This window comes from Aythya marila, assembly GCF_965140915.1.
Source record: "Aythya marila genome assembly, chromosome: 1".
In the NCBI taxonomy this organism is placed as follows: domain Eukaryota; kingdom Metazoa; phylum Chordata; class Aves; order Anseriformes; family Anatidae; genus Aythya; species Aythya marila.
The window spans coordinates 89,863,899-89,882,512 of record NC_139042.1 but is presented as its reverse complement, the minus strand read 5'-3'; the positions used below and the strand labels follow the sequence as shown (position 1 = coordinate 89,882,512).

General features: G+C 35.4%; 2 protein-coding genes across 6 annotated transcripts in view; one reads left to right on the top strand and one right to left on the bottom strand.

The window, feature by feature from the left end:
• Positions 1-18,614, top strand: part of CASK (calcium/calmodulin dependent serine protein kinase) — a 214,316-nt gene that overhangs the window by 110,912 nt on the left and 84,790 nt on the right. For all 4 annotated transcript variants that reach the window (XM_082779340.1, XM_082779339.1, XM_082779342.1 and 1 more), the window contains exon 6: positions 10,655-10,757. In XM_082779340.1, coding sequence (XP_082635466.1) covers positions 10,655-10,757 — 103 coding nt within the window. The remainder of the gene's footprint in view (positions 1-10,654; positions 10,758-18,614) is intronic.
• Positions 1,666-7,903, bottom strand: GPR34 (G protein-coupled receptor 34). 2 transcript variants are annotated; one of them, XM_082753616.1, is made up of 3 exons: positions 7,815-7,903; positions 5,092-6,023; positions 1,666-4,822 (listed from the first exon to the last, which is right to left on the bottom strand). In XM_082753616.1, the coding sequence occupies exons 2-3, from the start codon at positions 5,998-6,000 to the stop codon at positions 4,754-4,756; spliced, it is 978 nt and encodes a 325-aa protein (XP_082609742.1). In that variant the 5' UTR covers positions 6,001-6,023; positions 7,815-7,903; the 3' UTR covers positions 1,666-4,753. The 2 variants fall into 2 exon arrangements, with proteins under 2 accessions (XP_082609742.1, XP_082609741.1); XM_082753615.1 differs by having other exon boundaries at positions 1,670-6,023.

Sequence of the window (18,614 nt, the reverse complement as noted above, 5' to 3'; positions counted from 1 at the left end):
TTTCCCAGCCCTACAGAGAATATGTTGAAAATACATTTTGGATTGCTAGGATATTATCAGTGGTTTCTTTTTCTTTGTCTGCTTTATTTGTGCTGTTGTACTGTGTACAGCTCCCTCCTGTCCCCCAGATTCTGTATGCACTTTCAGAGAGAGCATAAAACTAAGGTGTCCACATGTGAATTTTCCATTTGGGGGAATAATAATGACTCTTGCTTATTCATCAGTGGTGTAAGTTGCACTTCTCTCTTATGCTTTCATTGACTGATGTTGTGAAAGGTGTTCAATTAAAATTTTCCATGTTGGGTTATAAGTGGTAATTTCGTTCCCTTGTGAAAAATAATGGTTTGCAGGTTAAAAGGGTAATAACAGTGAATTTCAGCGTAGAAACAAAAGTTGGTTACTCAAACCAGGTACATTTGGATATGCTTATAGTTCAAGTTACAAGCTTGTTTCTGGGAAACAGCTTTGTTTCTTGGCTTATTTTTCCCATTTATTTTAAGGAATATGTGTAAGAGAATGTAGCTATAAATACATTTGTCAAGTCTAAAAAGTATAAAAGTGACTAGCTGGCATGTATGCTTTATATGCATTTTCTTTATATATGTAATTAGTATTTCTTCTAATGAAGAATATGAACATTTTACATGTTAAAAAGGGTGGCATTTTTGTTTACTGGCTGAAATTTGGGTAATTCTAATTTTGAATAAAGAAGGAAAATAAAGTTCATATGGGTACTATGGAAACGTGTTGAGTTAGTGTGTATTTACAGAAAGAAGAACATAACTGAAGGAATAATCCCAGAGTTTTCTATGATACATAAGTGAATCTGTAAATTGGTGTAAACTGACTGTCTTGCAATTTGTAGCAGTGCTTATCATGTCTTACAGAAATGCCACTGAAACCTGCATGCTATTCTGAGGTTATAACATGTATAAATACAGCATCACAATTGTGTTTGCTGCTAGGAAGTAAAAGAGGAAAAAAAAAAAGTGTGATCTGAATTACTTAGCAAGTAATTACTGCAAGTTGGCCCTCATACCACTTAGGTAGCGTTGCTAAGACAAGAAGTAACAAACAGTACAACACTACTGAAGTGACTAATTACATGGTCACTTGAAATTTCATGGTGTATTTTTCAGCAGACCTCTCAAGAGCTTTAGGCTGTTTGCTCTTCAGTAATACCAGTTTGCAGCACCCAACATTTTGCCCTCAGAAGTTGGGAAAACTGTTTTCAGGAAAAAAAATAAATAAATATTAAAACATAGCAAAAGTACCTGCCTTTGCTTTTGGTGCAGTAGTCATTGTTTCCTACATGACAGTACTGTCTAGTTTCAGATCTCTTTCTGAGCCAGTCTAAAGCCATCAGACCTTTAACATCTCGAAGGTCTTGAATTTACACAGTCGTGGAAATCTAAAATGAAGTAGTTTCACTTGTTTGTTTGTTGTTTTTTTTGTTTCTTTTGTTTTGTTTTTGTTCTAACTGCTGCTCTCTTAATATCAGGACTCAGACAAAGAGCATATCATACTTCACATTTCCCCTCTTCCATGCCATAACTGGCATTACAAACTTATTGTGCCCTCTTTCAGGTTTCCATTTCTGAGCCAAAGAGTTGATTTATTTAATGTATTCTGAATAGAATCTGTATCATACAAATTATACAATATCACAGTGATGACTTCTCTTTTTTTTTGCTCCTAATTTTAACAACGTCTCTGCTGTTATATTGCTGTTGTGCAGAGAGTTGATGTCTTGCCCTTTTTTTAGGGTTGGCTACTCTGAATAATTGTATATTGTGTGAAAACTTTGTCACCTCCTTACTGTCACTCATTCCAGATTGTATTCAACGTATTTGTAAATTTATCTATTTGCATATTCTTGAGGAATGTCACAAAGAAAAAAGCTATCTACTTTTTAAGCTTTATTTCCAAATTTCAACGAGTTCCAAAGCAAGAATTAACATGTAACATACCAGGTTTCTTTTGAACCTTTAGTAAGTGATCTTGCTAGAGTCCACTTACATTGTATCTCCTTTATCCCAGAGTTTCTCAGCTCCTCAGGGAGCTCCTGTGCTAGCTCCTCTCTAACAGCACCTCTGTAACTGGTGCACGACTTCCATCAAACAAATCTCTTCGCTTTTCCCTGGGTATCTTATACACCCAAGTTTGACTAACTTTATTTGTAGGTGCTACGGCTTGGCCCAATGCAAACAACTGAACTATAGCTCCTAAAATCTCTAAAATATTTGGGTAACATTTGTTTTTCATTACTCGTGTGCAGTGACTAATGAAAGCGATAGATGATCATCTGTTGAAATGCTTTTGACAACTTGTAGTTTGTGGCATGTGGTCCTAGGAAAGCGTTACTCAGTATTTCTTCTAAATTATTTATTTCTGTAAAAACATCTGTTAATACTGTACGTGGCTTCTGTAGTGCTCCTTCTCTGTAATCTGTAGAGAGTGGCTGTGATGTAGAACCCGCTTAATCAGTGCAAGTACATATGGGTGTTTAAGGCTTTCCTCTGGAAGAAAGTACTTAACAGCTTTCACTGTTAAAAAAAAAGTTAAAAACAAGCCTATATAATAGTATTCACATAACGGACCACAATCATGAACTTGCACTACAGTATTGACATTTTCCTGTTGTCTTTTCATGAATTGCTTACAAAATAAGGTTGTAGTAACCAAGTAAATGTTACACTATTTACCAAAGGATGTCCAGAATACTATTTTTTTTCAGTAGTGCAGAGTCCATGAATTGCAATCCTTTTGATGAAAATTCTGGTTTAAATAGAACACTCTCTTGAAGATTAAGAAACCCTGCCCTTTTTTTGTAAATATATATATATGTGTATATATAAAATAAACCACACAGCCTCGTCATTGTACCTGAGTTAACCTGTTTGCATCCACTTGAACCAAATGTTGTGGTTTCACACAGCAGGCAGCTTAGCCCCCACATAACCACTTACACGCTCCCCCGCAGCAGGCTGGGGGAGAGAACTGGGAAGGTAAAAGAGCAAGAATGTGTGGGTTGAGATATAGACAGTTTAACTGAGGGGAAAAAAAAAGCTGCACAAGCAAACCAACGCAAAGGATTCATTCACTGCTTCCCATTGGCAGGCAGATGTTTAGCCACTTCCAGGAAAGCAGGGCTTATCGTGTGCAGCTGTTTCTTGGAAGACAAATGCCATCACTCCAAACATCCCCTCTTCTCCTTCTGACCAGTTTGGGCCAGCTGTCCCTGCTGTGTCCCCTCCCAGCTCCTTGGCAGGGCAGCGTGAGAAGCCAAAAAGTCCTTGGCTCTGTGCAAATGCTGCTCTGCAACAACTGAAACATCAGGGTGTTATCAGCATTATTCTCATCCTAAATCCAAAACATAGCACCATGCCAGCTACTATTTAAGAAAAATAACTCTATCCTAGCCTAAACCAGGACACCAAAACTGAAGTAAAATCACATAAAAATTAAACCACAATTATATCTAGGAGAGGTGAATTGTTATGTTTTCTTTGTTCAGTAAGAGTTTTATGAGTAGTTTCTATAAAATCAGAATATTGTACAGGATTAGTAAAAAAAAAATGAAAGTTTTGACATAGATTAGGTATAAGAAGTCACACAATCCACCAGAGAAGTTACTGAGTCATATTAAAATCAATATCAAAATACTGATCAATATTAAAATCAATATCGAAATCAACCTGAGCAATATTGCTTGTTTGACATAATAGATCCTTATTTTGTAGAGCTACCATCTGGTATGTAATCTGTTCACCTTTCTGGCCTCTCATGCTAGACATTTAAATTGTTCTCTGTATAGGTGCCTCTTTGCATGTCTTTGTGTCTAACAACCACCTTCAGCCCTCTTTTTTTCTATACAACTTTACAGTTTGAAATTCTAGTTTATAAATACATGAACGGGTAAGTAGACTAGTTGACTGACCTTAAGCAAAGGTCAAAGCTGATGCTTCCAATGTGCAAGAGAACTACTTTCTCTCTCTCTATATATATTTATATATATATTATTTATAATTATATATATATATATATTCTGCTTTATATGCTCAGTTTGGTGAGCATTTTCCTTGTTGAAATACTCTGGGTAGCTGAAGCCACCAAATTTGTTCAGTTATATGAATATGAAGGAAATCCTAGCTAACTGAAAATACCCGTATGTTTTCTCTCCTTCATGAATTTCTAATTTTCTTAGCCATTGCTACTTTTCCTCAAGTATTCAGTGTCAACATTCATTAAAATGTTGAAAATATAATAAAATGTTTAGGAGGTTTGTATATTTTAACTTTTATATTTAATAAAGCGTGCCTTCTATAATTATAACTGAATTAGTGGCAGTCATGTTCTTCACCTCATGTTTAAGCCACATATGTTGCTAAATTCTGAAGTATTTTCATGCAAAAAATAGTTCTGTAAAATGCTGATCTCTTTGAAGCCTATTAAAATCGAGAAGTACATAAAACCTTTAATGATTCGTAAAGCTCTTTTGAATAGGACACATTACTTTCACAAAATTCATCTGCTGTTTACATACACAGATTGCTAATATTTATGTCTATACAGGCGCAAACCACTTTGTAGAAATCTCCTCGAAGAGTTAGTGTTCTACATTAGTCCCACAGAAGGTATCTGAGATAAACTTAAGGACGTTTCCTGTTTTGTTTTCTTGGATAAACAACCGTGGAGTACTTCAGAAAAGTCACTTCTCATTTTCACAAACAGAAGTAAAACTTCTCGTTTTTTAACAGGAAGAATGAGGCAGGATTAGTAGCCATACAGTACTGCATTTGGTGCATCTTGAGTTGATGTCCTAGAGTGACAAAGAGAGAAACTGTTACCCATTTACTTAATCAGATCAGACTTCTTCTTAACAGAACTTGAGTGGGGAGTGGTAGTAGAAAATCGCTCTTGTGTATATTGTCCAAGTTTTATTTCTGAAGTACTTTCCAGAGTTATGCTTGAATCTCCATGAATTCTTCTACAAATAAGTTGGAATACAGTCTTACGGACACTTCTGGACATCAGGAAATACATAACTGGGTCTAAGCAACTGTTAAAAGATGAAAATATGAGCATCACCTCATTGCTTCTGTGAATGATTCCCCTCCAATAACAAGGTGGATTTTGTAACTGTGATGTAATGTAGACAAATCGGAAGATGTGGTATGGAACAAAACAGATGGTGAAAATAATTAGTACAATAAAGGAATTCCTTGCTGTCTGGGTATATTTTGCTGCATTGGGGAAATTAGATCTTCTTCTTGAGATTTTCAGAAGGTTCTTGGCAATTTTAACATATGAAAGTATCAAAAGGAAAAAAACTGTCCAAAAGATTATGACAATAATGTAATTTAAAACTGCTTCTGTCATTGCATTCTTTTTAGTTCGGTAATGAAAGCACATAGTAGAATTTCTGACCTCACTCTTAAAGAAAGATGGTACAACTACTACTAGAAATCCTGTTAGTGCAAGTGCCCACACAGCGCAACAAATATATATACTTTGGGTAGCAGTTATCATTTTAGGACGCCTTACAGACTTAGTTATTTTTACGTAACGATCTAGACTAATGAGTCCCAACAATACTATGCTAATGTACATGTTCATGTAAAATAGAGTTCCAACAATCTTGCATAAAATATGTCCAAACATCCAGGTGTTATTGTTAACGTGGTACAGTATTCGGAAGGGAAGACAGAAGATCAGCAGAAGGTCTGCAATGGCCACATTTAGCAAGTAAACTTGGATGGAATTCCTCTTCTGGTGAATGCACAGGAAAGCAAACAGGGCTATAACATTTCCAGCCAATCCAACAACAAAAATGACAGAGTAAAAAAGTATTAAAGCAAATGACAGCGCATCATCTTCTAAGAAACAGTTGGTGTTGTTTTGAATTTCGGAGGCGTTTGTGGCTAGGTGGGTTTGGTTACTCCAGGAGGCTTTGTGTGGAGGAATGGTCAGTAAGTCAGCTGAAGCTGCAGCCATCATTTATGAGGATTTTCTTAGCTGGTCTGTAAGGATGCAAAGAGAAAATCTAAGAATTAAATCATCATAGGATCACTTTTGTGTCTCTGCTTGCTTTGTAGTCTTAGGTATATACATAGTCTTACAAATAAGACAATAAGTAAATAAAGTAAATGCACCAAATTGTACCCAAGTAGAAGAAGGACTTTCAGGCAAATACCATGATATAATGTAATGCTAGAACATTTAGTTCCCTGTTTTTCTTCATGCAAAGTGGGCAAGAACAGATGGTACAGAGTACTCACCCGGATTGCTATTCTTATTATTACATTTTTATTACTATCTTAAATTGTTTTAAAATCAACTACTACGTTTTGTTGAAAAAAATAGAAATTTACATTTTTTTGCTTGATCTGTAAGTACAAATCAAATGTTCTCATGTTATTTTTGTGGGTTTTTTTCTTCTGACACTGAGAAAAAAAATTAAGATGCAATGAAGTGTAAGCATAACTAAGTACTGTCAGTTTGATAAAATACATAAAAATACATGTATATTAAGTCAATTCTAAACTCAATGCTATTGATTTTAGGTAAGTACCCAATGCCTTGCTTGTTAGTCACTGGTTTTCATTCAGAAAAGCAATTGCCATTTGATGTTTATTTGGCCATGTAATCTGTTGTAACACTGTGAGTCAGCACTGTTACGTTAGCTTCTTTTTAATAACTCATATTTTCATTTAAATGTACGTATTTTTTCCTTTTGTTGCAAGTTCATAAATCAAGATTGTGCAAGGAAACTAATTTTAGCTTGAAAACTACATTATGCAGTAACAGATTGTTTTCACATCTTTCCTTATTTTCATAAAGTTTTTAATTTCACTGAGCTTATTTTTCACCAGGAAGGTACAGTCTAAAAGATAAAAATCAGCTTTGACCAAAGAAAGAAAGCTCCCTCCCAAAAGAAAAAAAAAAAAAAAAAAAAAAAAAAAAAAAGTGGTTAGCACAGCGGAATAGCAAAGAACTGTTTAGAGACTTATGACTATTAATAATATAATTTTTTTCCTTGATTTGTACGCCACAGTGGTAAAAATTTGGTGTTTGCAGCAACAAGCTTCTGTTCTCTCAATCTCAAAAGAACTGCAAAATTGTTTTTGGTATTCAGAGCAGATGTCTCCAACAACAGTAGGAAAAAAAAAAAAAAAAACACTCTTTACCATATACACAAATTTAAAATAGTTTTTTATTTGCATGGTTGGTCTTAAAAATGCAAATTTGCATTTAAATGTGTGATATAGCTATGGTAGCATTTTAGGCAAAGTGCATAGTAAAAGCTGATGTACATACAGAGTCTGAATTATTGAGAAGGCGGTAAAATATTTTAGTATTTCATGTTGGCTGATCTTAAAATTGCATTAAATATGGGCAATATGTTGGCAGTTTTAAAATTACTGCTGTCTTTTCATATTTTCATTTAGTAAGGTATGAGCTAGAAGTAATTTTGAAAGTTGTTTCTGGTTAAAAAGAATGCAGTACCTTCAAATACGTGGTAAAATCTATATATTGTTTTAAAATCTTATGTCTGTTGCTTATCTGTAAAAATGCTTCACATCATGAATTGCATAGTTAATTTACACATTTTAGGTGAATGAGAGATGGAAAAAAGCAGTTACACTGCAGATACATCAGAAACATAAGTTTTGTTATCTGTAAGCAGGCATGCACACCAGCTGTAATTACAGATGAATTAAAGTCTGAAGGCTGGTAGTGCCTTTGTAATTAAGAGACATTTCAATAGTAATTTGTTTTAGTGTATCTTAAGTATAAAAGAAGCCACTTACCATTTCTGTTTTAAGAGCTTCTGCTGATTTTGAAAACCACTGCTGAAGACAGGGAGGAGTAACATGCATGTCCTCTTATTAGAAAGCCAGAGTACCAGCTTCTCTATGAAAGTATGAAAATCAGCTGACACAGTGCAATTAGCAACAAGGGGAAGTTTTAACTAGTGTTGCAACTGTTGTGTTTATTTGAAGGTATTTTTAACTAACAAAACTCAGTTTATTGAAAAGATTGATTTTGTTGTTAATTTGGGTTTTTCTGGGAGAGCTTCTATCTTAAAGTTTTCTGTGAATTGGAGATTTGGATTTTTTTTTCAGAGAAAGTTTATTTCTGGTGATTAATGCCAGTGTCTTCCTTTTTGAAAAGCCATTATGTTGGTACAGCATGGAAATAGTATTGCTTCTTAAAGTTTTATGTGTAAGGTAAAGAGAAATCAACACCATAGTGAAGTGGCACATTTTCCTTTGTTGGTGTAGACCTTATCCATCTGCCTTCCCTCCTTGCTTGGAGTGAGAAATCTGAGGTTCATTTTTTTCACTCAAAGTGGCAGTGGTGATAGAATGTGAAAGTGTGCAGCTTCACAGTTTCAATAAGGCAGAAGTATAATAAAACACCTGGAGATGATACCACCTGGTAACATTTTAAATAGGATGTAAGGGGTTGAAGATCACGTTTATAAATTGCAAATTTTAAAATTGGTTCTAGAAGTACTATTAAAATAAGGTAGCCTGAATTTAATGATAACTCAAGAATGTTGTCTCAGTATTCCCCTTAGTATTTGAAATAAAAATTTGCATGTTAACATTCTTAATATATCATCTGTCTAGGAATCAGGCTTGTTTGGGACTGGGTTTCAGTTAGACTTGCAAACAGGCTCTGCAGTCTTCCTTGAAGCTACTTGCTCTCATACAATTACAGCTTTCCAAAGAGAAATGGATGGTTACAGATGATTTCTTAGGTAGTCAGATTGAGCCCCTTGTAGTACCTTTGCACTAGTCTGGCTCAAAGGTCTAAAATGGTTATTTTCCTTTTAAAGATACCCATCTAAGACCATACAACATGTCTGGAGTGTTATTTTTATTTTCATCACATGTTTTTATTGGAATACCCTTGCTGCTAGTTAGCTACTAGGTAGTACAAATACTTGGGACAGTGATCACCTGAAGTTGTTCTGTGCTTGTTTTTATGCCTTTTGAGTCCTCCTCAAGACCCAGCTGAACTAGACAAAACAGAGCCAAGCTTGTTGTTTTCCAGTTTTGCAGAAAAAAATTTGATGTTACTATGTTATCATAATTCCATCCTGATAATTAATAGGACCAAAATGTGTAAGCGCAGGTATTTATAGTTATGTCACAAAATCTGATTACCATGCTATACCAAGAAGTAAATAGAGCTCTTGTAGAGTTTAGGGATATGGTTTAGTGGGGACTGCTAGCGTTAGGTCAGAGGTTGGACTCGATGATCTTGAGGTCTCTTCCAACCTAGAAATTCTGTGATTCTGTGATTCTGTGAAATGATAAGTATCAAAGGTAACAACAGGTCATGACTCTCTGTGAGTATATAGGTGAGACTATGGGTAAGCTGAGCTTTTTCAGTCTTCTGATATGATAATTATATCCTTCAAAGTCTAATATAGTAAGCTTGGCTTTGAGTATTAGAGAACTGTGGGTGTCATACAAAATGGTCCTCAACCTAAATTAAAACCATACAATACAGGTAGTGCACAAAATAGTATAGAAAGAATTTGCATGTGGATTGTTCCACTCTTTGCTTGGTCATCCATACAGGGAAGTTGTAATTCCACTGTTTCAGATTTGAGCAGTTTAGTTCGCCCCCAAAAGCAATTTAACCTTAGATCCTCTGTGTGGTAAGCAGCTTTGTTCTCTCAGGTTCCTTGCAGGAGGACGAGTGTACAAGAAAATCTAACTTAGGGCAGCACATACTTGTCTTGTGAGAAAAGAAGGAAAATACTGAAAGAATGTAGGGCATCCTATTTTGAGTTCCTAGTTTTTTAATTTAAGCAGTAACATTTCCTCAAGAAGAGGTGTACAGATCTGATATCCTTTTAAATAATACAGTTGACTGTGCAAAGGGTAGCTCTGAGTAAATGTAGGAAGTTGATCGATGTTAATTGCAGTAGTTGGGCTATGTGTATTAAATACTAAATTGCATTTTGGTAGATTTTGTCAGTATGTTGCTTCCTCCCACAACAGTCACTATCCTTCCAAATAGTCACATAGTACTATTCTTTTTTTACATGTTATACCTCACTATTATAGTGAAAGACTGTAGAAAATCAAAGGTACGGATGACTGTGCATGGAATACAGTTTAGAAACCTAACCAGTTTTATCATCACTTACTAGAAGCATCACAGGGATGTTACGTTTCTTTCCTGCAGCTGGAAAGTGATTAGTGACTTCTATGATTAAGGCTCAAAGCAAGTTTTATGTTCTCTGTAAGAAACCCACTGTGTCACAGGGCAGGATGTTTTTGTTGTGAAGCTAGAACAGGGTAAGGCATAAGGTAAAAATAAAAAGCAATACTAAGAAAGAAGTTATCAGCATTCATTTTTATCTTCATTTTATAGTGATTTCAGTTTGTGTTCCTTGTGAGTTCCATTATGTCATGAAAGGGTTTTACTATGCTTGGTACAAGTGAAAAGAAAACCAATGAAGAGAGAGCAGCTTGTGCCAAAAATATTGGAAATGAAGAATTTCTTTTAAAAATACATTTTTTTTATCTAGCTTCTGTTTGCAAATATTTGAAAGTAAGTTCTAAGGTGCAAATTGTATGTTTTGAAATAATATAATAATTTGCTTTTTCATTGTTTTTGTTTTCAGCCACACTGTGTACTGCTTGCCTCAAAAGAAAATTCAGCCCCAGTAAAGCTTGGTGGCTTCGGGGTAGCAATTCAATTAGGAGAGTCTGGGCTAGTTGCTGGAGGTAAGAAACTGTCCTTCAAAGTTATATAATATTATGCATGTTCTGCTGCAGAGTTCTGTGCTTCCTATGCAGCCTGGCCTGCAAAACTAGGGCTCAAAAATAATCTTTCACTAAAGACTTTGCTAACATAATATATGCATGCAGCTGATCTGAACTGCTAGTAGAACGTACTACATTGTTGTGTGTACATTTACTGAGTAGTAAATCCCTCTAAATGTTACTCAACAATGGCTTACGCTGTTTTTACCAAAATAAAAATGAAAAATGAAAAGATTTTTCCATTTTAGTACAATCCTTGACATAGTTAGTCCATGCTTGACAAAGCACACAAAATATAGATGCTGTCAAAAGTAAAATGTATATCAAAGCAATTGACTAAGGGTTTAGTACAGCATCCTTAATGCTCCCATATGTTTCTTAAGCAGTTTCTGCCAGAACGCTACACTGTTTAATAGCAAAATTTTACTAGCTTCCATGTGTAATTCTTTCCTGTTTTAATATTTCATTGTAATTATTGCGTAAGACATCAATATCTTGATGATGTATATTTTTTGACTAAGTGTGTTTTGTTTTTTGTGAATTTTATTTCCTCTAGCTGCCTTCCATATTGGTCCAGACAATAGGGTTATGCTTTAATCAGCCTGCACAGATGAAGGAAGACCCAATCAGTTTTCTGGTATTTTCATTACCAGAGTAGGAGACCACAACAAAGGCTTTTATTAATTTTGCTTTTTTTTTTCTTCAAAAGGGAGTAACTTCCTTTCAATACATCTCAGTACCTTCTTCAAAAACTCACATTTCCATATCTAATTGCTTTAAAGATCTGTGTCAATTTGGCTTTTATGTGACCTTTAACATGAAAAGCAAATCCAATTTAAGCATATCAGCACTTCCATTCTCTTCCAGTAATTAATAATACTGTGGATATTTTTTGTTACCTACAGGCCTAGATACGTCTTTTCTAAGAAAATACCCATTCAGTTAAGCTAAGTTTTTTCCTAAATAAGAAGCTCATTTCTTTCTTTGCTTTTGCCACGTTTCTCAAATTATATCTTAGCCACTGCATTTTTTAATGATAGTTCCTACAGTTTTGTTTATGATTCTCTCATTTTTCTTCTTTGTGTTCTCTCTGAACAACTTCATCCATTTTTTCTGTTGCAGTTACTCTTCTGGAGCTAATCAGATACATCGTACTTACTTTCAGACTACTAGCTGTCTCACAAGAAACCTGAAGTTCAGCTTGGAAAAAAAATCCTTCATTTTCCCCAAAATTCATCGTGCCCTTCCTTTCCTGTTACCATTCACTGTTCTGCAGTCCCATTCATCATTCATGTGCTCAACTTCCTTGCAGCTGCCAGTGCTGGCCTGGCCCTTCCTTTCCTATGTAAATGTTTTAAGTTCTTTTTAGTTCTGTTTGCAGTACTTACAGAAGCTTCTTCTTTTCTTTTCTTTTTTTTTTTTCATAAGCCTCATCAGTATAACATTTCTCTGTTAGTTATCTTTTGCCTGTGATGTGTCTCAGTCTCTGCCATATCATTATGCCTTTATATCTTTCTTTCCTCTTTCTCAACTGTCACTTTCAATTTGTAATCTTTGCATCAGCACTTGTTACCTTCAGCTTCAAATTCTTCACACTTTCAGGGATACTTAGAGTATTTCCACTTCATTTATATACCATATAATGTCTCAATTCTACTACTTATTTCAAGTTTTCTCCTTCACAGACTCCTTATCTCTTTCTTCTGATCTTCCATTCCAGTCCTTGTACCTCAAACTACATCTTGCAGTTCTTTTCCCTTCCAGAGTCCTTTCTGAAGGCATATTACTAGACACTCCCCTACACAGAACTTGCAAGATTTTATTTCTTCAACTTTACAGTATCATTCCATATGTAAAGGTTAATGGTACTGTCTGTACTGGCCTATCGATTTCTTTTAAGAAATTGTCTACATAACTGTTTAAGTTTTTATTACGCCCTACATATAAATTCTGTTTTGTAGTAATAATAATAAAAAAATAGATCTTATTTGTCAATTTTCTCCTGAATGAAATAGAAATTGTCCTTACAGATAAGATTATGTGCAGTAAAATAACCAACATGCTTATGTTCGCATTCTTTTTCACATTTATAGGTTTTAAAAAAATTGATTCTGCTTAACATAGTCAATTATTTCACCTCTAGCATGGCATTTCCCTTATTTAGTGGTTGTTTTCAGCCGTAATACATCAGAAAATAAATTCTTACTTAAATAAAAGTTGTTATGGCATTAAGCTTCTCTTATTGACCCTAAAAACCAGTGTGCTCCTAACCTGTTTTGGTTTTAAGTACACCTTAAAACTTTTACAGTACTGGAAATACACTGTCTTATATGTACAGGAAGTACAATATTTACTAATCTTTCTGGATCTAAGTAATATGTATTACTAAAATATCTTAGAAGAATATATTCATTACTAATGTAAATTCCTAATGTAAATTCCTATGTAAATGATTCTAGTGTTCAAAAATAGAAGAGCTTTTATCTTTCCTTATTTTATGTTGCTTGGAGTATGCTTGTATGTTGCTTTATATTCTAAGCCAGAAAAATAGATAGCTTTCCCTTAGAAAAAGCATGTCCCTGATAAAAGTAATGTAACAGTAGTGATGTTCAGCTGATAGGACTCTTCCCTTATTCTTGCATACAAAACTCAGCCATTAGCAAAAGCTCTTTAGTATCCGTGCTGGTCACTCTATTCTGTGGTAATATTTTTCTTCTAAAATAGGAGCTGCTGTATCTAAAACATTTAGCAGTTACCAGTGTTAAACTTTTTTCTTTCATGCATTTGTGCCATTTTGCTTACCTTTTTATATTGATACATCTGTGCATGACAGGCCCAGATTGTGTGTTGCCCAGGAAAACACAAATAGGATGGAATTTGCTCCCTCAGTTTCTGCTAAGCCTACTGTCTAGGAACAGCTTTGCTTTACTTATCACTATGGCATTATTTTTTGAACTTAACAAAACACGGCTTTCTTTCGGTGTGCCTAAATTTTGAGGGGAAAAAAAAAAAAATTGGGGATTTTTGTAATACAGCTAGTTCCAGCTTATATTGAAAATAAACTGGTCCCAGTCTTTTGACATAAGTGAAAAATCAAGTTTCTCATGATAACAAGATGACATCATACTATAAGTCACTAGTGAAGATGCTTAGAATAGATTTTAGGAACATGATAGATGAATAACTAACAACCCGGTGGAGTTTTATTTTTAAGAAAGTTAATTTCTGTTAAGCAACTACTCAAAAAAAAAAAATGAACATAGCTGTAACTCATTTTCCATAAGACCAAAAGGGAAAAATGTAAGGAAATACTTTTTATTCCACTATATTTGCCTATAAGCTACAGTACAATGAATAAGAATTATGAGTTACAGGAAACTGTTTCCATGAACTATCAGTCTCTGAAGGCCTCTTTTTCTTGCAGTTCTTATGACCAGATTTAGAAAATAATGCTAATGTGTATTCATTTGAAGCATTCATGTAGGTATCTTAAGATGGAACATCCTAATTTGTAACTGAAACTCTTCTGTGAGACAGGCTGTAGACAGGAAGCAGTCCGTGTTTGCATGGTGATGATGCAATGGGAGTAGTGGAACCTGAGAGGTCAGTGAGTTAGTAGAGCAGTCTTGTATTACGATCTCTGTCTTCTTGCATGGGCAATTTTGCTTTCAGAAAATGGTATGAGTCGTCACAATGCTTTCTGAAATGATCATAGAATCATAAAATATCCTGAGATGAAAAGGGCTCACAATGATCACTGAGTCCAACTCCTGGCTTCATACAGGACCACCCAAAAAGCAGACCATGTGTCTGAGAGCCTTGTCCAAACGCTCCTCGAACTCCAGCAGCTCGGTGCTGTGACCACGTCCCTGGGGAGCCTGTCCCAGTGCCCAACCATCCTCTGGGTGCAGAACCTTTTCCTGACACCCAGCCTGACCCTCCCCGGTGCCAGCTTCAATAAATGTGTCATCAGGTTTGGCAGACAGCAAATAGCATTTATGCTTATTCTCAGGATTTGTAGCTAGTATGTGGGATAAGAGTCAGAAGAAGCTTCAGTGGTGCCCAGTGCCAGGACAAGAGGCAGTGGGCACAAAGTGGAGCCCAGGAGGCTCCCCCTGAGCAGCAGGCAGCACTTCTGTGCTGTGCGGGTGAGGAGCCCTGGCACAGGCTGCCCAGAGAGCTGTGGGGGCTCCTCCTTGGGGACCTCCAAAAGCCACCTGGGCACAGCCCTGGGCAGCCTGCTCTGGGTGGCCCTGCTTGGGCAGGTGGCCTCCAGGGGTCCCTGCAAGCCTCAGCCATGCTGTGAAACAAAAGCCATTGAATCCGCAAGTGCTATTTCCTGCACTTAATTTTCTCCCAGCTTCACCTAGCAGAAAATAATGTAACTGCTTAGACCTAAATGGTATGAGGTTCTGAACTAGCTGTTAAGTCTTGTTTATTGATGGACAGTTGACCTATTTTTACTTTTTTCTATTAGCAGCAAAATGTTGCTGCTAATCCAGTCCAGTTTTGATTTTTATGTACTATAAGTTAGCTCCCCTAAGTTCCTTCAGAATCATGTAGTATCTTCAATGATCCTAACAAAACCACATAGATGGAAAACATCTAGTATGTTCTTAAGCACATAAATCTTAGAGCACACAAATACCAAGTGTTCTTGGTTCTTTGTCACCTGGCCTTCTACTACAAAAGCTACTACAAAAATAGCAAAGGAAGGCATTACCATAAATTTCCCTACAAATAAGACCATGAAATTTGGGAGAAAATCTCTTTTAAGTTCTTTATTTTTGTTTTGTTCCCATTCATGTAAAATAATCTTCTTGGTGGTTTTCTATACACCAGTTTAAAATTGTATTTTTGGATTTTTTTTTTTATGCTATCTAGCTTTTTTTTTTTTTCCATCTCATCATCAGTGTCTGAATTATACAGTAAATCTTAATTTTTTTTTCCAAGGACAGGTAAAATGTTTGTAAACTGAGGTCCTGCACTAGTATTCTTCTTTCACTTAAGTGGAAGTGTTTCGTTCCTCTGCAAAACAAAAACAATTTCACTATGTTTGATTTTATTTTATTTTTTGAAAACAAAAACGATTGAGATGCTTCAAATCTTTGTCTTCAATAGATTATGTTTTATTTAAAGGATACAGCTGTGGTTTACTGTGTCAGAAATTCCACTTCACATCTAGGTTGATTTGAGAGGACTTACAGGAGGCTAATGTGTTTAAAAGTCAGCTCAGGTTTACTTCCCACATCATAGTATTATGGCTGAAAAGGCCAGTGAATCAATTATTATAATTTTTCTGGCTGTCATGTAATCTTTGTGTATTCATTTCTCAACACTAATATTCAGGTGTCCAGTTGTCTACTGACACATCTTTTAAAACAGATTTTCTTCAGACAATCTTCTGTGCTGAGGCTGAATTCCCTGTTTGTTTTTTTTAATCCACTCATCTTCTCCCTACATCTGCTTTAAACATCTCTATTGTCTGGAGTAATGTGGAAAGGAATTAAAAGTTATAAAGTACGATTTATCTGATGTGTGTGATTCTTCAATTCCTTCCACATTATTCTGGACATCCCACTCTTTTAGAAACTTCTTAATTTAAGAACATATTTCATAGTACACTATTGTGAGAGGTCAGATGGTGATGTTTATTAGTACCTCACATTTTTTTCCTAAAAATTATTTGTTCCAGTTGTTTCCTAATACATCGTTCAGATACTACTGCTGTTGAAAGACTCTCCTTCTGATATCTTGGTCATCAATCCCCTGCCTTAGGGATGACAAAATCTGATTGGGTCTCTCTATATACTCTTCTTCTTGTGGAAAGCATAGCCCTATTGTCTGGAATAATATGGAAAGAGTCATAGAAACTAAATTATCAAAGGTAAGTCAAAATTTATCTTTAGTGCTTGTAAATGGTATCAGATTGACAACATCTGAAGACTGAAGCTCTGTTTATCCACAGAAAAAAAGATCAGCAAAATTAGCAATTTTATAAGTTTCCACACTACTAATATGCCTCAAAACTGACAGGTCAGAAAGCTTGTCTGTAGAACTAAGATGTCTGATGTCTGTGACCATTCAGGCATTAAGCACTTCCTGAGACAGCATACACTTTGCAACATGCATTTGCAAAGAATTGGATGGGGGCAAGTATCACATTGAACAGGTGCCACTGATGCATCTTCATATAATGATTTTCAGTTAATGCTATTCTAGAACTCTTAAGGAGAGCTTAGAAGCAGACAGGGAGCAAATCGATTTCCAGTCTTTTGAAAGGTTTCTTCTCACATACAACTGAAAATCATGTGTGTGTGCATGCATGCAATATTTATGCAAATATAGTGATGTTATTTTGCAAGGGCAGTCATTAGAATGTGTCTTATGAGTGCTCTTGTATCTAGAAGAAAAAAAGACCTGTGGCAGGCAGAAGATACCTTTTAAAGGGAAAATGCCTTTGCTTGCTGTTCTGTCTCACTCCACCTCCAAAAAAATGCAAAGGTGTTGCAAAAACACCAAAGAAAATGCAAAAGTTTCTGAAATATTTTAAAACACTCAAACTGTTTTGAACAATATTAAAGTCTTACACTGGATATATATAGAGTGCAAATTTTCTGCTTGGTAATTATCAGCAAGAGTGATAACTGGCTTAAAGAGCATTGAGTATCCATGATTTTACAACCTTTGTTGTCTGTAGATTTAGTTTATGCTGTTACTGACAGTCACCTTACAGATCTTGTAGTTGCAACACAGGAAAAATAATATCTATGTGAGTTCATACTCCATTCATTTTGCTGAGCTAAGTGCAGTACTCCTTGCTCAGATAAGTTTCTAGAATAACCTCAAAGTCATCATTTCCTCTTTTGCTGACCCCAGTGTAGTAGCTAGTTGTCATGGAGATGACAGCTGCCCCAGAAATTAGCTTTTTTAATAGTGTTTCAAACATCTTTGTGTATATATATATATACACACACACACACACATATGTATGCATTTTTCTTCTGCTTGACTGGACATTTCAGATCTCAACCAGACAAGTTTCTGCTCATTCTGGGCTTGCTCTTTCATAGAGACGTAACTGTGGTCTGCCCACATGACTAAATTATCAGGATCTTGTAATCTGCATTAGAAAGGCTGCAAAACCAAATCATTTTGTGATTATTTTCACTACTTATAATCTAGCAGTAGTATATGACTATATTTTATTAGGTTAGCCTGGCCTTTTGTCTCATTTCATTTGCGTTTATGTAGTTCTCATCTTAAATTTGAAGTGAGTATTAACATTTAGTAGTACTGATTTTTCAGCATGCTGTTAAGTAGCATCATTTTAAAAATAGTTACAGCAGCAGTCTGTTGGGTTCTTACACAGCTGCGTAAAATTTTACCTATTACCTTGCCAGTCTAGTCCTTCTGCTTAACATCAAGCACTTCATTAATGTGGATTTTTATGGTATTCTGGTTTTGAACAAGGGCAACAAAGATCCAGTTTTTCTACCTGTGATTCAAGTTCTTTAACTTCCAAGACAGGAGAAAGAAGATTTGGGATGGTCTCTTAACTTAAGCTTCTCCCAGAGTTTGTCTTTAAGAGCTCATGTGTTCTAAATAATGTGCAGCCTCACGTGCTGGTGACATAACACTGAATGGCCCCAAGATAAAGCAAAATAGGAAGCCTGAGATAACAAGGTTATAATTTGTCCAATATCCCATAGAAATTAGGAAATAAATCTCAAGAAGCCGTTGTGTTTTTCTTGTTCTGTTAGAAATAATATGTGGAAAAATATTGTAATATGGTGAAGGCTGTTGATAATGAATATT